This window comes from Pelobates fuscus, chromosome 5 (assembly GCF_036172605.1).
Source record: "Pelobates fuscus isolate aPelFus1 chromosome 5, aPelFus1.pri, whole genome shotgun sequence".
Classification (NCBI taxonomy): domain Eukaryota; kingdom Metazoa; phylum Chordata; class Amphibia; order Anura; family Pelobatidae; genus Pelobates; species Pelobates fuscus.
In genome coordinates, this window is record NC_086321.1 from 354,798,370 (window position 1) to 354,815,393 (window position 17,024).

At 38.0% G+C, this 17,024-nt stretch overlaps 1 protein-coding gene across 1 annotated transcript in view; it reads left to right on the top strand.

Moving 5' to 3' along the window:
• The window catches only part of LOC134611756 (fibrillin-2-like), a 146,633-nt gene that overhangs the window by 95,622 nt on the left and 33,987 nt on the right, over positions 1 to 17,024 (top strand). Inside the window, exons 7-15 of the mRNA XM_063455964.1 lie at positions 197 to 394; positions 5,257 to 5,382; positions 6,332 to 6,457; positions 13,440 to 13,592; positions 13,812 to 13,982; positions 14,130 to 14,273; positions 14,546 to 14,665; positions 14,974 to 15,099; positions 16,616 to 16,738. Coding sequence (XP_063312034.1) covers positions 197 to 394; positions 5,257 to 5,382; positions 6,332 to 6,457; positions 13,440 to 13,592; positions 13,812 to 13,982; positions 14,130 to 14,273; positions 14,546 to 14,665; positions 14,974 to 15,099; positions 16,616 to 16,738 — 1,287 coding nt within the window. The remainder of the gene's footprint in view (positions 1 to 196; positions 395 to 5,256; positions 5,383 to 6,331; positions 6,458 to 13,439; positions 13,593 to 13,811; positions 13,983 to 14,129; positions 14,274 to 14,545; positions 14,666 to 14,973; positions 15,100 to 16,615; positions 16,739 to 17,024) is intronic.

Below are 17,024 nucleotides of genomic sequence, written 5' to 3' on the forward strand. Positions count from 1 at the left end.
CATATAATATTATCTACTCGCGTTACTTGGTTTTATAAATGTTCATAAAACTACTGAAATTTGTTTGGTACTTTCTTTATTCATTCTGTTACACTAGTGATTTTATTTAGATTTTCTCATCATTGACATGATATCATTTGATATTGTTTATATTTTCTTATGGTGGTAACAGGTTATTTTGCATTTTTTTCCCCAGATTACCGTACAGGACCCTGCTTTACACAAATCAGCAACCAGATGTGCCAAGGTCAACTTAGTGGAATTGTTTGTACAAAGACCCTGTGCTGTGCCACCATTGGCCGAGCCTGGGGACATCCATGTGAAATGTGCCCGGCTCAACCACATCCATGTCGCAGAGGGTTCATTCCAAATATCCGTACTGGAGCCTGCCAAGGTATACTCTAAATTTGAGATTACTGCATATAGTTACAAAGCTAAAAAAGTGACTAGCATCCATCAAGTTCAACCTTCCTCACATTAGTTTTTTGCTGTTGATCCAAAAGAAGGCAAAAAAAAACCAGTTTGAAGCATTTCCAATTTTGCAACAAACTAGGACAAAAAAATCCATCTTAACCCCAGAATGGCAGTCAGATTAATCCTTGGATCAAGCAGCTATCACCCTACATTGAAAAATTATATCCTTGAATATTCTGTTTTTGCAAGTATGCATCTAGTTGCTGTTTGAACATCGGTATGGACTCTGATAAAACCACTTCTTCAGGCAGAGAATATTGTCTGATTACTTTAAATTGCAGTATCTAGTCCTTGCCTTACGCATTATTCATGCATTTAATACATTTTTAAAACCACTTAACAATTTCCCTTTCACGGCCATACAATTCTATCACAATCAATTCTTCTTTCCCTTTAGATTTGTCATATATCTCCATACATTCCCGTACTTTAACTCTTTTTATTAGCCTTCCAACCAAAGAGGGCAAAAACGGCCGCCCCCACATAGTCAGTAAAACACCCAAGAGATTTACTGAAAAGTTATTAACTTTTATGTATTCACAGCAAATATTGCATCCTAGTAATCTTTTATTTTCATTAATAAATACAATAGGGTAATATAAACTGTAATATCTCTCATTAGATAGTTATTTGATGATAGTGGATTTTTTTTTGGACAGTTAAAGGTATGTGGAGACATACAATAAAAACGTTAGAAAAATTCAGAAAGACAACAACTGTAGGCAGTGCCGTTATCAGTATTAAAATCAGATTCTGTTCGCTATTTCATCCCGGAGGCTGCAGATTCCGTCTAACTATGAGTGATAGGAGTGGTCATCCACGGCAGTTGGGTGCTTTTCCTGTTGTAGTTACAATGGAACCTTGTAGAAAACAGAAACACCTGATTGCTTGTTTGCCAGACACTAAACAAGGGTTGGAGGACATGGCTTTGATTATGGTGAAATAAGTAAGAGATTAGTTAACAGAGCTATTTGTCTTGATTCTCTAGGGCAGTCTCATTTCTTTTTGTAAATCTCTATATATCCATGTGAAACCACAGACCTTAAGGCTTCTCTTGGAAAATATGTGGAGTTAATTGCTCTGCTAATCACTGTAAATTGAGTCTTGTTTAGAGTTCTCTTTTCCCCCCTGCTAGGCGTCAGGAACTAGTCAATAACCACATGAGCTCAGCTCAGTGGGGCTACATTTAAGCGATTGAAGTCAGGTTATTAGGATATTATTAACCCATAGGTGGCTGTTTGTTTTACTCCAAATGCTGCCAATGCATTCCGTAAGGTGGTGTTAAGAAGAACGATGAAATGGTCAAGCATCTGGATTCTATTAACTGCTGTAAACAATCCAGTAGTTTTTCTATCCCCCCCCCCCCCACCCACCCCACAACATACCCAAACACTAGAATACAATCTTCGATTCACAAGACAGCGGTAACATTTTAATAGAATAATGTAAGCCAGACTAGAGAGAGACAGGGCAAAGAATACTTTTGTTCAGAAAAGATCAATAATCATGGCTGTTACCATGCAAAAAAAGTAAATTGGAAGATCTACTGAAAAAGAATTTCAGTGTGCAAACAATACTGCATCGCTTGTAAGGATGGGCATACAAATCAGAAATGGAGTGGAGAAATGGAAGTTACATTTGTTAGCAATTTAAGATTGTCTGCAATCTATACAGTCAGATTTTCCTAATTCATTGGAGTTGCAATTTGTACAGAAAATTACAAAGCGATGTGGTTCAGAAATACATAAACACTGAAGTTTTTAAGTACAGCAAGGCAGAACCATTTCCAATCTGGAAAAATAAGCACACAAGGGGCGTAATCTAATTTTTGGTGTAATTCTGTGCTGTAAGGATTTGTTTAATTGGTTAGAGGAAATCAAGCCCAATGTTACAGAGGCAAGCCTGTCTAGTGTTCCCCCATCTAACTTACCACTACCTGCCTGTGGATTCTTTTTTCAAGTGTTTAAAATATGTTCTATAATCTGTTATACAGAATTCAAATGCAAACATTGGAAATCAAGTGATTAATCAGCCAAAATCCTGAAGCATATACATTATTGTGTAGTACAGGGCAGCACTTTTCCTTTACTTATCATCAACACGAAGAAGTGACATGTCTAGGAAAACAGGACAGATTTGGCAATCCTAACTAGCGAGGCATTCAAAGTTACTCACCAATTACAAAATGGCAGGGTGGAATTCTAACTTGCCAATGGCTAGTTGCAAGTGCAAATTGTGAGCCAGCAAAACAACATCTAATCTAACTTCTAAACTTATTGTAATAAACTCTTCAGCGCTAAGACTTCCCACGCTGGTTCTTATTCTCTGTTACCTAAGGCGATCATTAGGACCTAGTAGGGAAGGTGTAGGGAGTGAGGTGGGCTGTAGGCAGTTCTACTGAATGATGAGTTTAGCACAATGTTGCTTTTGGATGGTATTGTGTTTTATAATCTGTCACAGAATAAATTCTTCAATGAGTTGTTTTTGATTTTTACATGATTCATCTGCACGGGTGGTCTTCTACAGAATAAAAATAACATTCAATTAAACCATGGTAGGAACTATGTTTTATGACAGCTTACAACAATCAGGATCATCATAAATAACCCCGAGTTCTGTTTTATAATGAGATTCATTTTTTTGAGCATTCAAGAACACGGATTACCACTAAACAAATGTCTCAATCTATTTCAAAGAATTAAAAGGACAGACAAATTTTATTTTTAAGGATGCGTTAACTGGATATATATCTCAGTATTTCTGTATATGTATTTTATGCATGTGTGTGTTTATATACATATATTACATATATAATTTGTAGCCATTATTTAGCAAAAAATTTAATTAGCGACATGTCATAGATACCTCCAACAAAGCACTGCAAGAGGGAAAAAGCTACCTCAAATTCTTAGCTCCTAGAGCAAGGGTGCCCAAAAGGTAGATCCCCAGATGTAGAACTACCACTCCCATGATTCTTTGTCATTCTAAAGGCATGCAAAGCATCAAGAGAGTTGTAGTTGCTAAACATCTGGGGTCCTGGGGATGTACCTTTTGAGCACCCTTGGCCTACAGCATCCGCCCCTATTCTCCCATTCTAAAGGCAGATCCCCAGATGTTACAAAACATCTGGGGATCTACATTTTGTGCACCCTTGGCCTAGAGCATTTGCCCCAAGCCCTCTTTCTTATTTGGACCTAAAAACGCAGAGTAGTATCAATCATGAGTCTTTAAATGATTATTGTTTTGTAATTTTTTTTTCTTTCATTAATTTCATAAACGTAATATTTTGGATTGATTAATGTACACGCAGCAGTTATATAAATTGCATTTTACGCGTGCAGCTATTTTCCCTTTTTTTTCTACTGGAATCAATATTAACACACTATAGAAGTAGGACCCTCGTTAACTAGAAGAGAGTGAAGATCCCACACCAGACACAGCAGCTGGCGTGCGGCCATAATAAAACCATGTTAATTTTTGCAGCTAATGAGTACACGCTGCATTAATTTTCTAGCGGAAGGTTGCATACAGAGGACTCTTTATCCGTCCATCGGCTTTGCCAGGCTTTGGCAGGGGATGGAATGTACTGCCTAATCCCTCTGGTGTTCTCCACATCTGGATACATTCAGTCATTGCAAATGCACAGGTTCTGAGATCCTATACAAATACTGTAAAGTAACTGCATTTTTAAAGCTCCTAGCTATTTTGATCCTGTCTTTCTACCCTGGGTTTGTATGTTAGTCAAAAGGAAGATTTAATTTGCATCACTTATGTCTGGGAAGAATAGTGACAGTTTTAGGTAATCTGACAGCCATCAAGTTTATGGATTTCAAATTTTAGGTCGTCTTATATATACGTCAAAGTGTACTATCTTGTCTTTGTAGTGTTATGATTAGAGGGATTCAACAGAAGTATGATCTAGCATCAAGAGGACAGTAGGACAAACAGATTGAAAGTCTTCTTTGGCAGCCTAAGGCTATCTTCTGTATATTTTTCTGAAAAGATTGTCCTTTACTGATGCACTTCAAGATGTTTTGCATAAATCCAATTCTCGAACCCCATAGTGGGCATACGTTGTTGCCTTTAAGGTCCACAAGAAGCACTGGATGATAAATCACTTATTTTAGAGACATAGTTCATTTAAGCCAGAGAGCTCAGATTTTCATTCCCCAGATGTTAATGGCTTACAAGAATTCTTGACTGCAGTAGATGGCCATAATATCATGGGGGTTGGAGTTCAGCAACATCTGGGGGAGAGGGGTAAAATGTAAGATGCTTGCTTTAGGTAATGATATTGTGGCCATTCAAACATTATTCTTGTTTAACCCCTTAAGGACACATGACATGTGTGACATGTCATGATTCCCTTTTATTCCAGAAGTTTGGTCCTTAAGGGGTTAATATTTTGAATAAGAATTACATGATTGTTAATGAGGTTACTTTTTTTTTCAATGTTTTGAATTTACACTGTTGAATATTATGTTATATATACATATGTATTCTGTCCATCGCTATATATAGTCTATGATCAGTCACTCATGTCACCATTTCAAGCCTGACCTTCTTTTGATACTGTGTTTGAGGTCCGTATTTGCGTTCTAAAACCATTACATTTTCTTTGGACATTGTTTGCCAAGTCCGATAACAAAATTAGATTGAAAGTTGTTTAGTCTCCATTGAGTTAGTTTTGCGCTTCCTCTGGATCAAAGCACAAATGTGAAGAAATGTAAAGATAATGGGTAACTAATGATGTTGCAAATTTTTCTCTGTCCTGCATTTCAGATGTCGATGAATGCCAAGCTATTCCGGGTCTGTGCCAAGGGGGCAACTGTATCAACACTGTAGGATCCTATGAATGTAAATGTCCAGCTGGGCACAAACAAAGTGAGACCTCCCAGAAGTGTGAAGGTAAGACTCGCATCCTTAAAATGACCATCTGGTGACACATCTGTGGACACATGGCAATTATTATTCCTATTTGTATCTTCAAAAGAAATCTAGCTTCATATAAAACAGACAAACAAAATAAAACAACAACAACAACAAAAACACTCAAAAATGTGGAACAATAATAGTGTATCAAATATTCAAAATGCACGTTTTGAAGACTTTTGATTTTTGTAAATGCATCCTAAAAAACCTATCTGTAAAGTCAGTGCGTGTCTATCTCTAAACTTGGCATAGCATAAATATACCTTCCTGGTTTGAAGTTTGATCCCTAGGCCCATCAGTTTTGGCTCTTAGAAACTGCTTTTCCCATTTGATGAGTGGAGGCTCTGAGCAGCTTAATGACTTTGGCTGCTACTTAGAGCTGGGCTGATCTAGGAAACAGAATGCGGTATCATGCTAGACGACTATAAAACACGTCTGCCTCTCGCACAAAGGTCTGTCTGATCTCACTGGTAACCCTTTTGCTACCAGTGTGAATCCATCTAATGTATTCTGACACATGGACAGTGGAAGAGCCCTAACTGACCACATGGATTAATACAGGACCAGACCCTATACTGATGTGGATATGTCTCTTAGATGAAACTAGGTTAGAACTAATGGAGAACAATGTTTAAAGCCTGATGTCCAGTTCATCATGTATCAGATCGATATGTCTCATTGTGTCCATAATCAGACCCATACAGCTCTGCTCATCTTTCAATCCATACATGTCGACCAATATTTATCTAAACGATGATGATCAGACCAGTACTCCTCAGTGCATCTTCAGATCCTTTTGGCCAGTACCATGTACAATGTGAGATTCTCTGGAAGAAAGTTAATGTTTAGATGTATATCAGTAAATAAATACAGTAGATGCCTACACGTATATGTATTTTTACATTACCCTTCTTCATCTTTCCAGATATTGATGAGTGCAGCACCACACCCAACGTGTGCGATGGAGGGGAGTGCACTAACACTGCCGGAAGCTACGTTTGCGTATGTCCTAGAGGTTACACAACCAGTCTTGATGGGTCCCGTTGCATTGGTAAGAAGAGCATCTCCCATGATTAAAATGTTACAGTACTGCATAATGATCTCTGAGCCTATATATCATCTCTGTAAACGTATTAACTAATTATTTTATCTCGCAATTTAGTGAATAAACCATCAGGCTTGGCAATTGAAGAAGCCAAATGAGTTCTCTATTTATGAGGGCAATCAGGCCATCTTTGTACCAAGGTCCCTGGCCGTTCAATAGAATTTAGGAATACATAGAATATAGGATGCTCAGCATTAAAATTAGATCTGCTCAATAACAGATCACGCAGTTACCTCTAATTTCCAATACGACTATACGGAAACCTTAATAACTGATTATTTTTTATTATTAAAAAAATATCATTTCAATTTAATGTCTCAGAAAATAGCAAAGACTGGCACAAAAAAACAAAATGCGCATTCTATGCTTGGGTAGTGACCCTTACATTTACATTTGTCACTGTTGCTTTCTTCTTTGCGTTCACTTGACCCTTTAACCTTTCAACAGTTAATGGTTGTTTGATGACTTTTCATCTGTATTGACTGACTATTAAATAAAGTGGGGTTAGGCACAAAGAACACTTCTTCTTGGACCCAATCCTGAAAGTCAAGTGATCACCATGGAGACTTATGGAATGTTCCTGCTGGTTACTTTGTATTTTAACCCAGAATGGCTCTGTGTCAATAATCCTTAATATACGGAATGCTGCAAACATGCTTCAGAGTGACCAGCTGCTATGTGCAGCCATACCTCTCCTTGACTGATCTCACCAGGTCCTGGACCTTTTCAAAGATGACCCTTGGTTCTTGCCAGTGGGAGAGACAAGCTTAAAGTGCCAGATGTTAAAGACCATCATGTTCTGTCATTTTAAGCCATTTTGGTTAAATATCTAGCCCACTAAATCTTCTCTGCCCGATACCCTTTCAATACAAATACAAAAAGAGAAGTCCTGCGCTCATTCCCATTACTACTGGGCCGGCAGTAAGGACCACAATACACATCAGCCCCAATATATAGTAAAAACCAAAGAAAAGAAAAAAAGTTACCTGTGCTCTCTCCTTAATCCCTATGTATATTTAGACAAATGGAGGTCATTTAGTTGCTCCTATGGCCATTGGAGGGAATACCCTTTCAATACCTATTAAATTGTTTTAAGAATCCTGAAATATTTAGACCATTGCGTGGCTTGCTGTGTCAACATGACGATAATAAGCAAGCAGAGTACATCTGACATGTTATACAAACACAGCTTGGTATGAATATAAAAAAAAATAATAATAATAAAGGCCTTGACAACATGGGATTTGTTTAACCGAGTCAAGAGCTGTCATGTTTTTATGAATAGTCTAGAATTTGCTTTTCAGGTGAAGGTTCACTTATCACATGGGAGAAAAATGTGAAAGTCACTTTTCTTACGAAGGAAATGTTAAAAACTCCAGGGATCATATTATTACTGATCATCGTGAATTATTTACGAAGTGCATATAGTTTAACAATGGTTACAAATATAGATTTTGTGAAAGCCCGGATCATCAAAGGAAAGAGAAGGAAGGGAAAGATATTATATTATACAGAAAGTCTGTATATTATACAGACTTTTGAGGGGGAGTGTGTGTGTGTGGGTGTGTGTGTGTGGGTGTGTGTGTGTGTGTGTGTGTATGTATGTGTGTGTTATGGGTACAGTTCACACTTTTGATTATGTCAGTGTATAGGTTTGCCATAGAAGAGATTAAGATACAAATAAATACTAATCATTTTTATTTATATAGCACCAACACGTTTTGCAGAGCTTTACAATTATAGAATGGGGATAATTGACAACAAGATATTCACAGATACAAAAGGTGAAGAAGGCTCTGCTCAAAAGAGGTTACAGTCTATAGATGCAGACTGATAACCCATCTTGTAAATAGTGGTGATCAAGCTGTTGAGCAAATATTCATTGAAATGTACTCTTATCTAAAGGTTCGAATAACCAAGCTGATTTAATTATTTTGATCAGCAGTCTCACAGAATCAGACCTATATTCATTACCAAAATATTGGGTAGTGTCATGGCCTACTAGTAAAGAGATCATTGCCATGGATGGTTCACAACAAGGGATTGTACAATTGTGCAAAATATACATTGTAGATGCATGTAGTCACGTAACTCACACCTCCTATTATCTGATTCAAAGCTGAAGGTCAAATTAGTAATGGGTATCATTATAAGGGAGTATTTTGGCTTCTTGGAACTGCTTTGAGTCTTTGTAAATCCCCAGAATGAGTGAAATGCACAGACAAGTTTATATGCAGCTGTCTTTTCCTTTGTGTATTTTTTTACATTATGGGAAATTATCTTTGGGAAAATAATGGTTGGGATATGTAAACCCTCTCTCTGTAAATAACATGATAACATCTGGGTAAAAAGCATGCGCCCACAAAGGAGACATTCCAAATGGTGTTATTTCAGTGAATTATAAAAGATAATACTGTTAATGCAATCTGTGTATACATTGACATCCAGGTTCCACTGGAAGCTCAAAACATGGGTGGAGAATAATCATAAAAAAATAGAAGCTGTCAATAGAAAACACACAAAGATGCAAAGATAAACAAAAAGTTTGAAACGTCTAGTTGTGTAAAAAGCATGGTTTAGTTGGAAGCGAGCCAACAGATGTTTTTACAAGCCACATTTATTTCTCATTTCCCTTCACTGTCTTGATATATATCTACCTTTCTATGGCCACACAGAGGACAGTCACAAAGTAGACCTTCTGGCCTCTCATCTGGGTCCAGTGTGTAGCTGATCTTGTGAAGAGTAACGTGTGCATTTGTAAGGGACATCCGAACAGCAAGCAGTGCTTAAAAGACTACAGTCGATTTTACTTCAGTCAGCCTACGTATAACTGGATGTGCCGTTTTACAAGCATTTATAGCTGAGGTGCTCATGTGTGCCCCTAAGGTGGAAACACTGGTTAGAGGCTGGAACATTTCCCCACCATGGGACCTATATAGTGCATACAGCTGCTTTTCTACATTACCAGAGGCAACAAAGAATATTTTACAGTGCTACACGTGTGTGTGTGTGTGTGTGTGTGTGTGTGTTTGTGTGTGTGTGTGTGTGTGTGTGTAAAAGACTGAATCTTATATTCACATCTACCCCAATTACACATATGTTAAATCGGATACTCTTTAGTAACGTTTCCTATTAAATCCACCTCATGAATCAATACGCAAAATTTAGCAAGAAAAAACAGGTTCAATTATTTACCAGAGCACTCGGGCCTCAATTTTAATTCGTTTTTTATCAGCATCAGGAATAATCAAAACCTGTTAAAAAAAAAACATTTCTAATGATCTAATCTGCAAAAAAAATCCCGTAGACTTTAATGTTACCTTCTGTCGAAAAATCAATGGCAAAGTTTTGTTTTTTCTAACAGATTGTCATCTTTTTTTGACGGTGATCCAAACAAATTAAATTGAGGCCTTGGGCCCCGATTTAATACTTATGGATAAGCTTTTGAAATTATTTAATTTTTTTTTTTTTTGGATTAACTTTTACAACTAAATTTTCAAAATATTAAAATCTCAAAAAAAATAATCATGTATGAATTAATAAATCAATACATCAAAATATTTGCAACATATTAAATCATTTTAAAAGTTTATCCAAAAAATATTAAATTGGGCCTTAATGTAAAAAAAACTTTCTATTCATTTCCATGGTGATTGGTCCTTTGCCCCAGGTGCTCTGATTACGTTTTCTGTATGTCTGTCTATTTATCTGTGTGTGTGTGTATCTCTATCTATCTGTCTCTCCATGAAATCTGTCTATCTTCCTCTATGAAATTTATCTGTTTGTGAAATCTATCTATCTATCTATCTATCTATCTATCTATCTATCTATCTCTCTCTCTATCTCTCTATCTGTCTATCAATCCATCCTTCATATTTCTGTTGAGTCCCTAACAAGGCACAGTAACGGTATCAGACAATATTAAGTCTACCAAAATCAATTTTAGGTAAATTTTTGTGTGCCAGCGAGATCAGAATCCTGCCTTGTAATTATTTCTAATTATAAAATGTGTCACCTCAATTGTACAAAGCTCCATGCCGCTGAGAGCAGGATTAATCTTGACCTTTATCCTTAATAATTCACGTTGAAGAATTTGAATAGTTGTGTTTCCTGCAGATTACATTCTGCAGCTGTGAGCACAGAGCTACCTGTGGCCTGTGAGTTAAAATCAGGACAAGGATCTCAACCTGTGACCTTACCAAAGCCATGAGCTGTGAAGTAACAGGCTTTCCCCTCTAAATTGTACCATTTAAATTGCCTGAACTTTGTGTTCAAGCTTGGCAACATAGTAACATCAACGATTACATTATGCTTGATAAATGAGCTGGCGTTTTTGTGACAAGGATATAATCCGGACTGGTATTTCAGCCATTAATCATGCTGATTAACATTACACATATTCATTATGTCTATGATAACATTCCTAAAAGAAATGTGATGTTTATTGTTTAATAACCAACCTTTAGAATACATCATTAATAGAATAAAAATTTTTTTTTTAAATTGCCAATGCATTCTGTGTTCTTCAGATCAGCCGATGGTCTGTAAGAAAAACGTTTCAAATTATTTAACTAGAAAAATTCTCATACACTTAAATGGCGACTTTTGTGGATAAACCATTTGGAAAAAAATTCAAAGAGGTGCTCATTCCCGTTTCTCACACTCTTTCAAACAAATTCAATCAAGGTTTAAATTTGTGGCGCATGTATCAATGTGTCTGTGTGTAATGAGCTAAAATTAATATAAAGGCATCGTTACCTTGCTGGACACGTGGAGCCTGATTCTAAACATTAATTAGAAATATCCTAAATGGATATTAAGGACAACATACTTCAGTTGAGGAGGTCTCCAGTGACTGGAGCAAGCTCCATTTATTTAGATTTATCAAATTGTAATTGTCATTTTGCTCTCCTGTCTGCTGCTCGCACCCGTATGGCCAACTCATGCTTGCAGGATTTCTCGCGGGCGGCTCCCTTCCTATGTAATAGCCTGCCTACCGCCATCAGACTCTCCCCTAGTCTTCAATCGTTTAAGAAGTGTCTTAAAACCCATCTCTTTAGGAAAGCTTATGGCCTCCCAGAGTAACCTCTACCTCACATACCTGTCTCTTGCTCTCTCCTAAAGGGCAGCACTCTTCTCTCTCCTCCAGCTCTGCCTCACTCCAACCTTATTTGATTTCTATTCCCTGTACTATTGTGTTTTACACCCCACCTCCTATAGACTGTGAGCTCTTTTGAGCAGGGTCCTCTTCAACCTATCGTTCCTGTAAGTTTTCTTGTAATTGTCCTATTTATAGTTAAATCCCCCCCTCTTATAATATTATAAAACAGATCAACGGAATCTGTTGGCGCTATATACATGTCAGTAATGATAACAATAATATAATACAGACCTTGCAACAGTTAACAACTAACGCTGTGGATTTTTTGATTCTCATCAAATTCCACACCTGGTCTCTGTTAACATATTTCCCCTTATATGATACATACACCTTAATGGTAACTAGGAAGTTCCAGATGGTGACTCCATTTTTTCATACCTATTAAATTCCTAAAATCTTAATATTTCCCTTCTGAGAATTACAAATGTTTGCATGGCAATTAAATATAAGCCTGGATCAAAGTAGATGACAAAATGTTTTGCCACCACATATAGTGATGTAAGGGGTGCTTGTGAAATGCTTTTCCAACAGATTGCCCAGGGCATTTGGGACGGCTTCTTTTTGCGGCCACAATGTATATAGATTGTCTCATATGACTTAGGAGAAGGAGAAGAACTGTTTCTTCCAACCTGGATTCCATTGATTGGCTGAGAATGCTGGGGGCTGTTTAAAGAGTTTATTTTTTAAATTCTTAATTACATTATCAGCTGTTTTCAGCATTCATCTACCACAAGTGATTCAGGATTGTAACAAACTTCCCTTCACCCACAAGGAATAGGACTAAGAAAATCAACGTATATGGGTTCAATTTCTTATCCTTATCTTCATTAAGGCGAAGGTTAATTGTGATTGTGGATATAAATATAAAAATTCATGGGGTGCCCAGTCCTCTTGGAACATAAACCAAAGAGCCAAAGGCTATCTGTTGCGGTCACCGGCCCGCCGAGCCTCACGGCCGTGCCCGACCGGCACGACCGTACCGACTACACGAGCTTACCTGCTCGTCGGCGAGCCAGGAACCGCGCACTCACTCCTTCCGGGCATCACGCCCGAATCCAATATGGCGCCGACCACGTGGTCGCGTCTATGGATAGCCCCGCCCCCGAGAGTTATACCAACGTGTGCGTGACGTCACGACATCAACGCACACGCACGTTTTGGGGTCAGAGGTCGCCCTCTGACCAATCATAGCCTAGAGAGGGGTATTTAAACCCCTAGCTTTTCCCAGAACTTTGCCCTGTCGTGGTTTCAATTTCCTGGTTTCCCGAGAGTGCTGATTCTGTGTTTCTGATTTCCTGGTATCCTGATCCTTGGCGTTTCCCTGATTATTCTGATCTCTGGTTTCCCTGACTTGTTTTATCGGTATTGAGTATTTTCTGGCTTCCTTGACCTCGGCTTTCCCTTTGACCATTCTCTGTCTCTAGCGTATTAGTCCGGCCATTCTAAGGTCCGGTTTACGCTCTATCCTGTTATTTTCCTTTTCTTACTTATGTATATATTTACATAGTTTCTGCGTGCTGGACCACATAGTTAGTCGTGACACCTTTACGTGAGTGCAAAGTTTAAGTTTTTGATTATAGCAAATCGTGCTTAATTAAAATACCCAAGGTTTGGGTATTTTATTTAAATTTATTTTGCTGATGGAATCTTGTCTGTACACTGTCATCAAAGTTAGCAGCGTCAGATAAATCAGACTTTTTGGTCATAGATGAGATACTCATAGAAAAACGAAGTTAATATGATAGTTACTCCTTCTTTCCTTTTCAGATCAGAGAGTTGGTACCTGCTACTCGGCACTGATTGGCGGCCGATGTGCTGGAGATCTCCCTGGCCAGTACACAAAGGGACACTGCTGCTGTGATGCTGGACGATGCTGGGCTCTTGGTCAGATTCCAGAAATGTGTCCTGTCCGGGGTTCTGGTGAGTAACCTGGAGCATGTGAGCAATTCATACATGATCAGATTCTTACTTAGATCATAAAAATTGAGAGACAAGGCTCTGCTTTTCAAAATATATATTTTTTTGTTAATTCAGTGTGTGGTTAGAATAAAACTCATGATAATCTAACATAAGTTATATGTGAATTTAAGTAGTATACAATTTCTATCAAGTAGGTTTACGTATGTTTTGTGTCCTCAGATGAGTACCGGCGACTTTGCATTGAAGCACAACCCGTAGGTCCAGTATATCCAGGAACCTATCCTGGAGTAGGGCCTGGTGGCATTGGGCCCGGAGGATTTCTACCAAATATCAATGGACATGGACCTGGTGGACCGATATCTGGCTTGCCAGGCACGAGCATTGGCATAGGTGAGAACAGTTTAGTAATTTGCAGATAAATTAGATTATTACAAACGTATTTCTGTCTGTAGTATTGCTTGCTTGCTTTTCTATGATACCTTTTATTTCAGTTCTTACGGTTCTTAATAGTGCACTTATGACATTTTTCTGTATTAGGAACTGCAACGCTGAATGAGACAAGGGATATATGTAAATCATTCACCAATTTATGCCAGAATGGGCGCTGTATCCCCACACCATCCAGCTATCGATGCGAATGTAACATGGGTTACAAACAAGACAACCGATTGGAGTGTATAGGTAAGAGTTGCATTAGACGTAATGAGAAATTTGGTATCCTGAGAGGTTACGGCAGAGTTGTGGAAAAAAACAGTTTGTAGTTTTGGCACACACACTTGTGCACCTATCGAGTTTACATATTCTATTTTGCCTTTATCTTTGATTGTTTACTGCATCTCCCATTGTGTTATGCCTAATGATCTTTGTGTCGGTTGGTAAAATAAATAGAAGAGAAGATTCTATTTGCTTACTAGAGTTTTTGATAACTTTATTGTCTGTCTTTTTCCTTTTAGATGTGGATGAGTGCTCCAGCAGTCCATGTATTCACGGTGATTGTGTGAACACACCGGGATCCTACCACTGCAGGTGCCATGAAGGTTATCAGAGCAATCCCACAAGACAAGCGTGTATTGGTAAGTTACATCCAGAGTGCAGAGACAGGTCCAACCTCAGGGATAAACCAGGGATATCACCACAATCATGAAATAATAAGACAAGTGTGAAGAAAGTTGGTACTGTGGTGTCCGTTTAGAAATTCGGTATTTACTGTGATCAACAAGATAGAATTAGAGCGCTGCGGAATACGTTGGTGCTATATAAATAAGTAATAATAAGACCCTGTTTAAGACTTTATTTTAATTAATATAATAATGATATAACTTTGTATATATATGCATAGTTGTGCAGTCCCTTATTATATATTTGTTTTCTTTTTCTCCAGATATTGATGAATGTATCATGAATGGCGTTATGTGCCGAAATGGACGTTGTGTTAACACAGAGGGCAGCTTCCAATGTATTTGTAACGCTGGCTTCGAAACGACTCCAGATGGCAAGAATTGTGTTGGTGAGTAGTTAAAAGGAACAGTGTAAAACAGAATGTTAACTACCGGTATATATATTAGAAATGAATGATTTGATGTTTAATTAATTCACATCTTAGATTGTGGTAGTAGATTTAGTGGAGATGGTACTAAAAGACTGTGTATATAGCTAGCATAAGTCGGCTTTCAACAATTAGGAAAAAGCACAAATGATGTTGGTTTGGGAAAATACAAATTGCTTTGCATTTGGGGGTTGAGCATTCACATATTACTGTAGGGCAAACTTAGCAATGGATGGATATAGCAAACTGATTGTACACTCCAGGCACCAAAACAATGTAATCTAAATAAAGTTGTTATGGTGCCAGGAGGCTTGAGGAAGTTAAGTTCTTGAGTCATTAAGCCCAAGGTTGCCTCCAGTGGCGATGTCCACTTTCCTCCTGGCTGCATCCAGCTTCTGAATTGGCAGGGGTAACTCTCTCGGTCAATCAGTGCCTCCCCTTTTGAGATCAGTTTTACCTCAAGGGGTTAGAGTGCCTCCAGGAGGCTCCTGCACCACAACACCTTAATTTAGATAAACTTGTTTTGGTGGCTGGTGTGTACCTGTAATGTTAAACGTCTCCCTGGTATGTGATTGCTGCTCTTTCCATAAACACAGACATATACAGGGCTGTACACTAAGGTGCGAATTCAAAGTGAATTTCACATTTAAGACCAGAGCAGTCGAACTGGAAACATAGCTGGATTAGATCATTTTTGCAGTTTGGCTATTTAGCCCTTAACCCCTTAAGGACCAATGACATGTGTGACATGTCATGATTCCCTTTTATTCCAGAAGTTTGGTCCTTAAGGGGTTAAATCCGAAACTCACTTTGATTTCTCGCTTCAGTGAATAACGCTGAGAGTGGCTACAGTTACACTTGGTCCCCCAGGAGCTCTGCACTTGTAATGTTCCCTCCTTTCTTTCGTAGCACTATACCCCTTTAACCCACCTGGGTACGTTTCTGTGAAACAGAACCTGCATATGTCAAAAGCTGCTTTAACCCTTTCATTGAGGGAGATCTGCTAGCACAGAGGGGCACATGCCACTTCCCCAAAAATTGTTTTAAAAACAGAACATTTTATTAAGATCTAGAAAATATATGAGTGACTATGACTAGTGACTGAACGGGCTATATTATTGAGCCATTAAATCAATATTTGAGATTCCAGTACACTCACATCCATAATACATGGCCATTTATTCACTAAAACTCGTATTATGCCAAGTTGAAAACGTTAAAACTGCAAAACCTAAGCTAAAAGTCAAAGTAGTTACATTTCTGCATTTCCACAAACTGCAACTGCAATTGCAATGTATCTGGTGCAATTTAGCCTATATAATGCAATCTGATTTATCGCAATCCAATATTTAATAAATAAACAATATCCCTGTGACTGTGTGACAACAGAACAAATTGGAAGTGGAGGGGAGAAATGGCTCTAAATTATATTGGTGGTTCTGACAGCTCTTTAACACAAGACATTCCTATTCTTTAGATCACGATGAATGTGCCACCACAAACATGTGTCTCAATGGCATGTGTATTAATGAAGACGGTAGCTTTAAATGCATTTGCAAGCCAGGATTCGTATTGGCTCCAAATGGACGCTACTGTGTTGGTAAGTACAAGTCTTTTACCGTTATCACTATAAGACTCTAATGCATTCTTAACACCTTATTATTAAAGTATCAAGCGATAAAACATCATTAATTTAAAGCAGGGGTACCCAATAGGTCGATCAGTCTTGTATTCCTACCGCTACAGTGTTCCTTTGATGGTATTCTTTATATTACATTTTAACGTTGATTAGGTACTAGAGTTGTAGCATTAACTACTGAGCTAACACACATAGTCATTGATCCAATCTCCTACACCAACAGCTTGTAGCTGTTTTCATCGCTGTT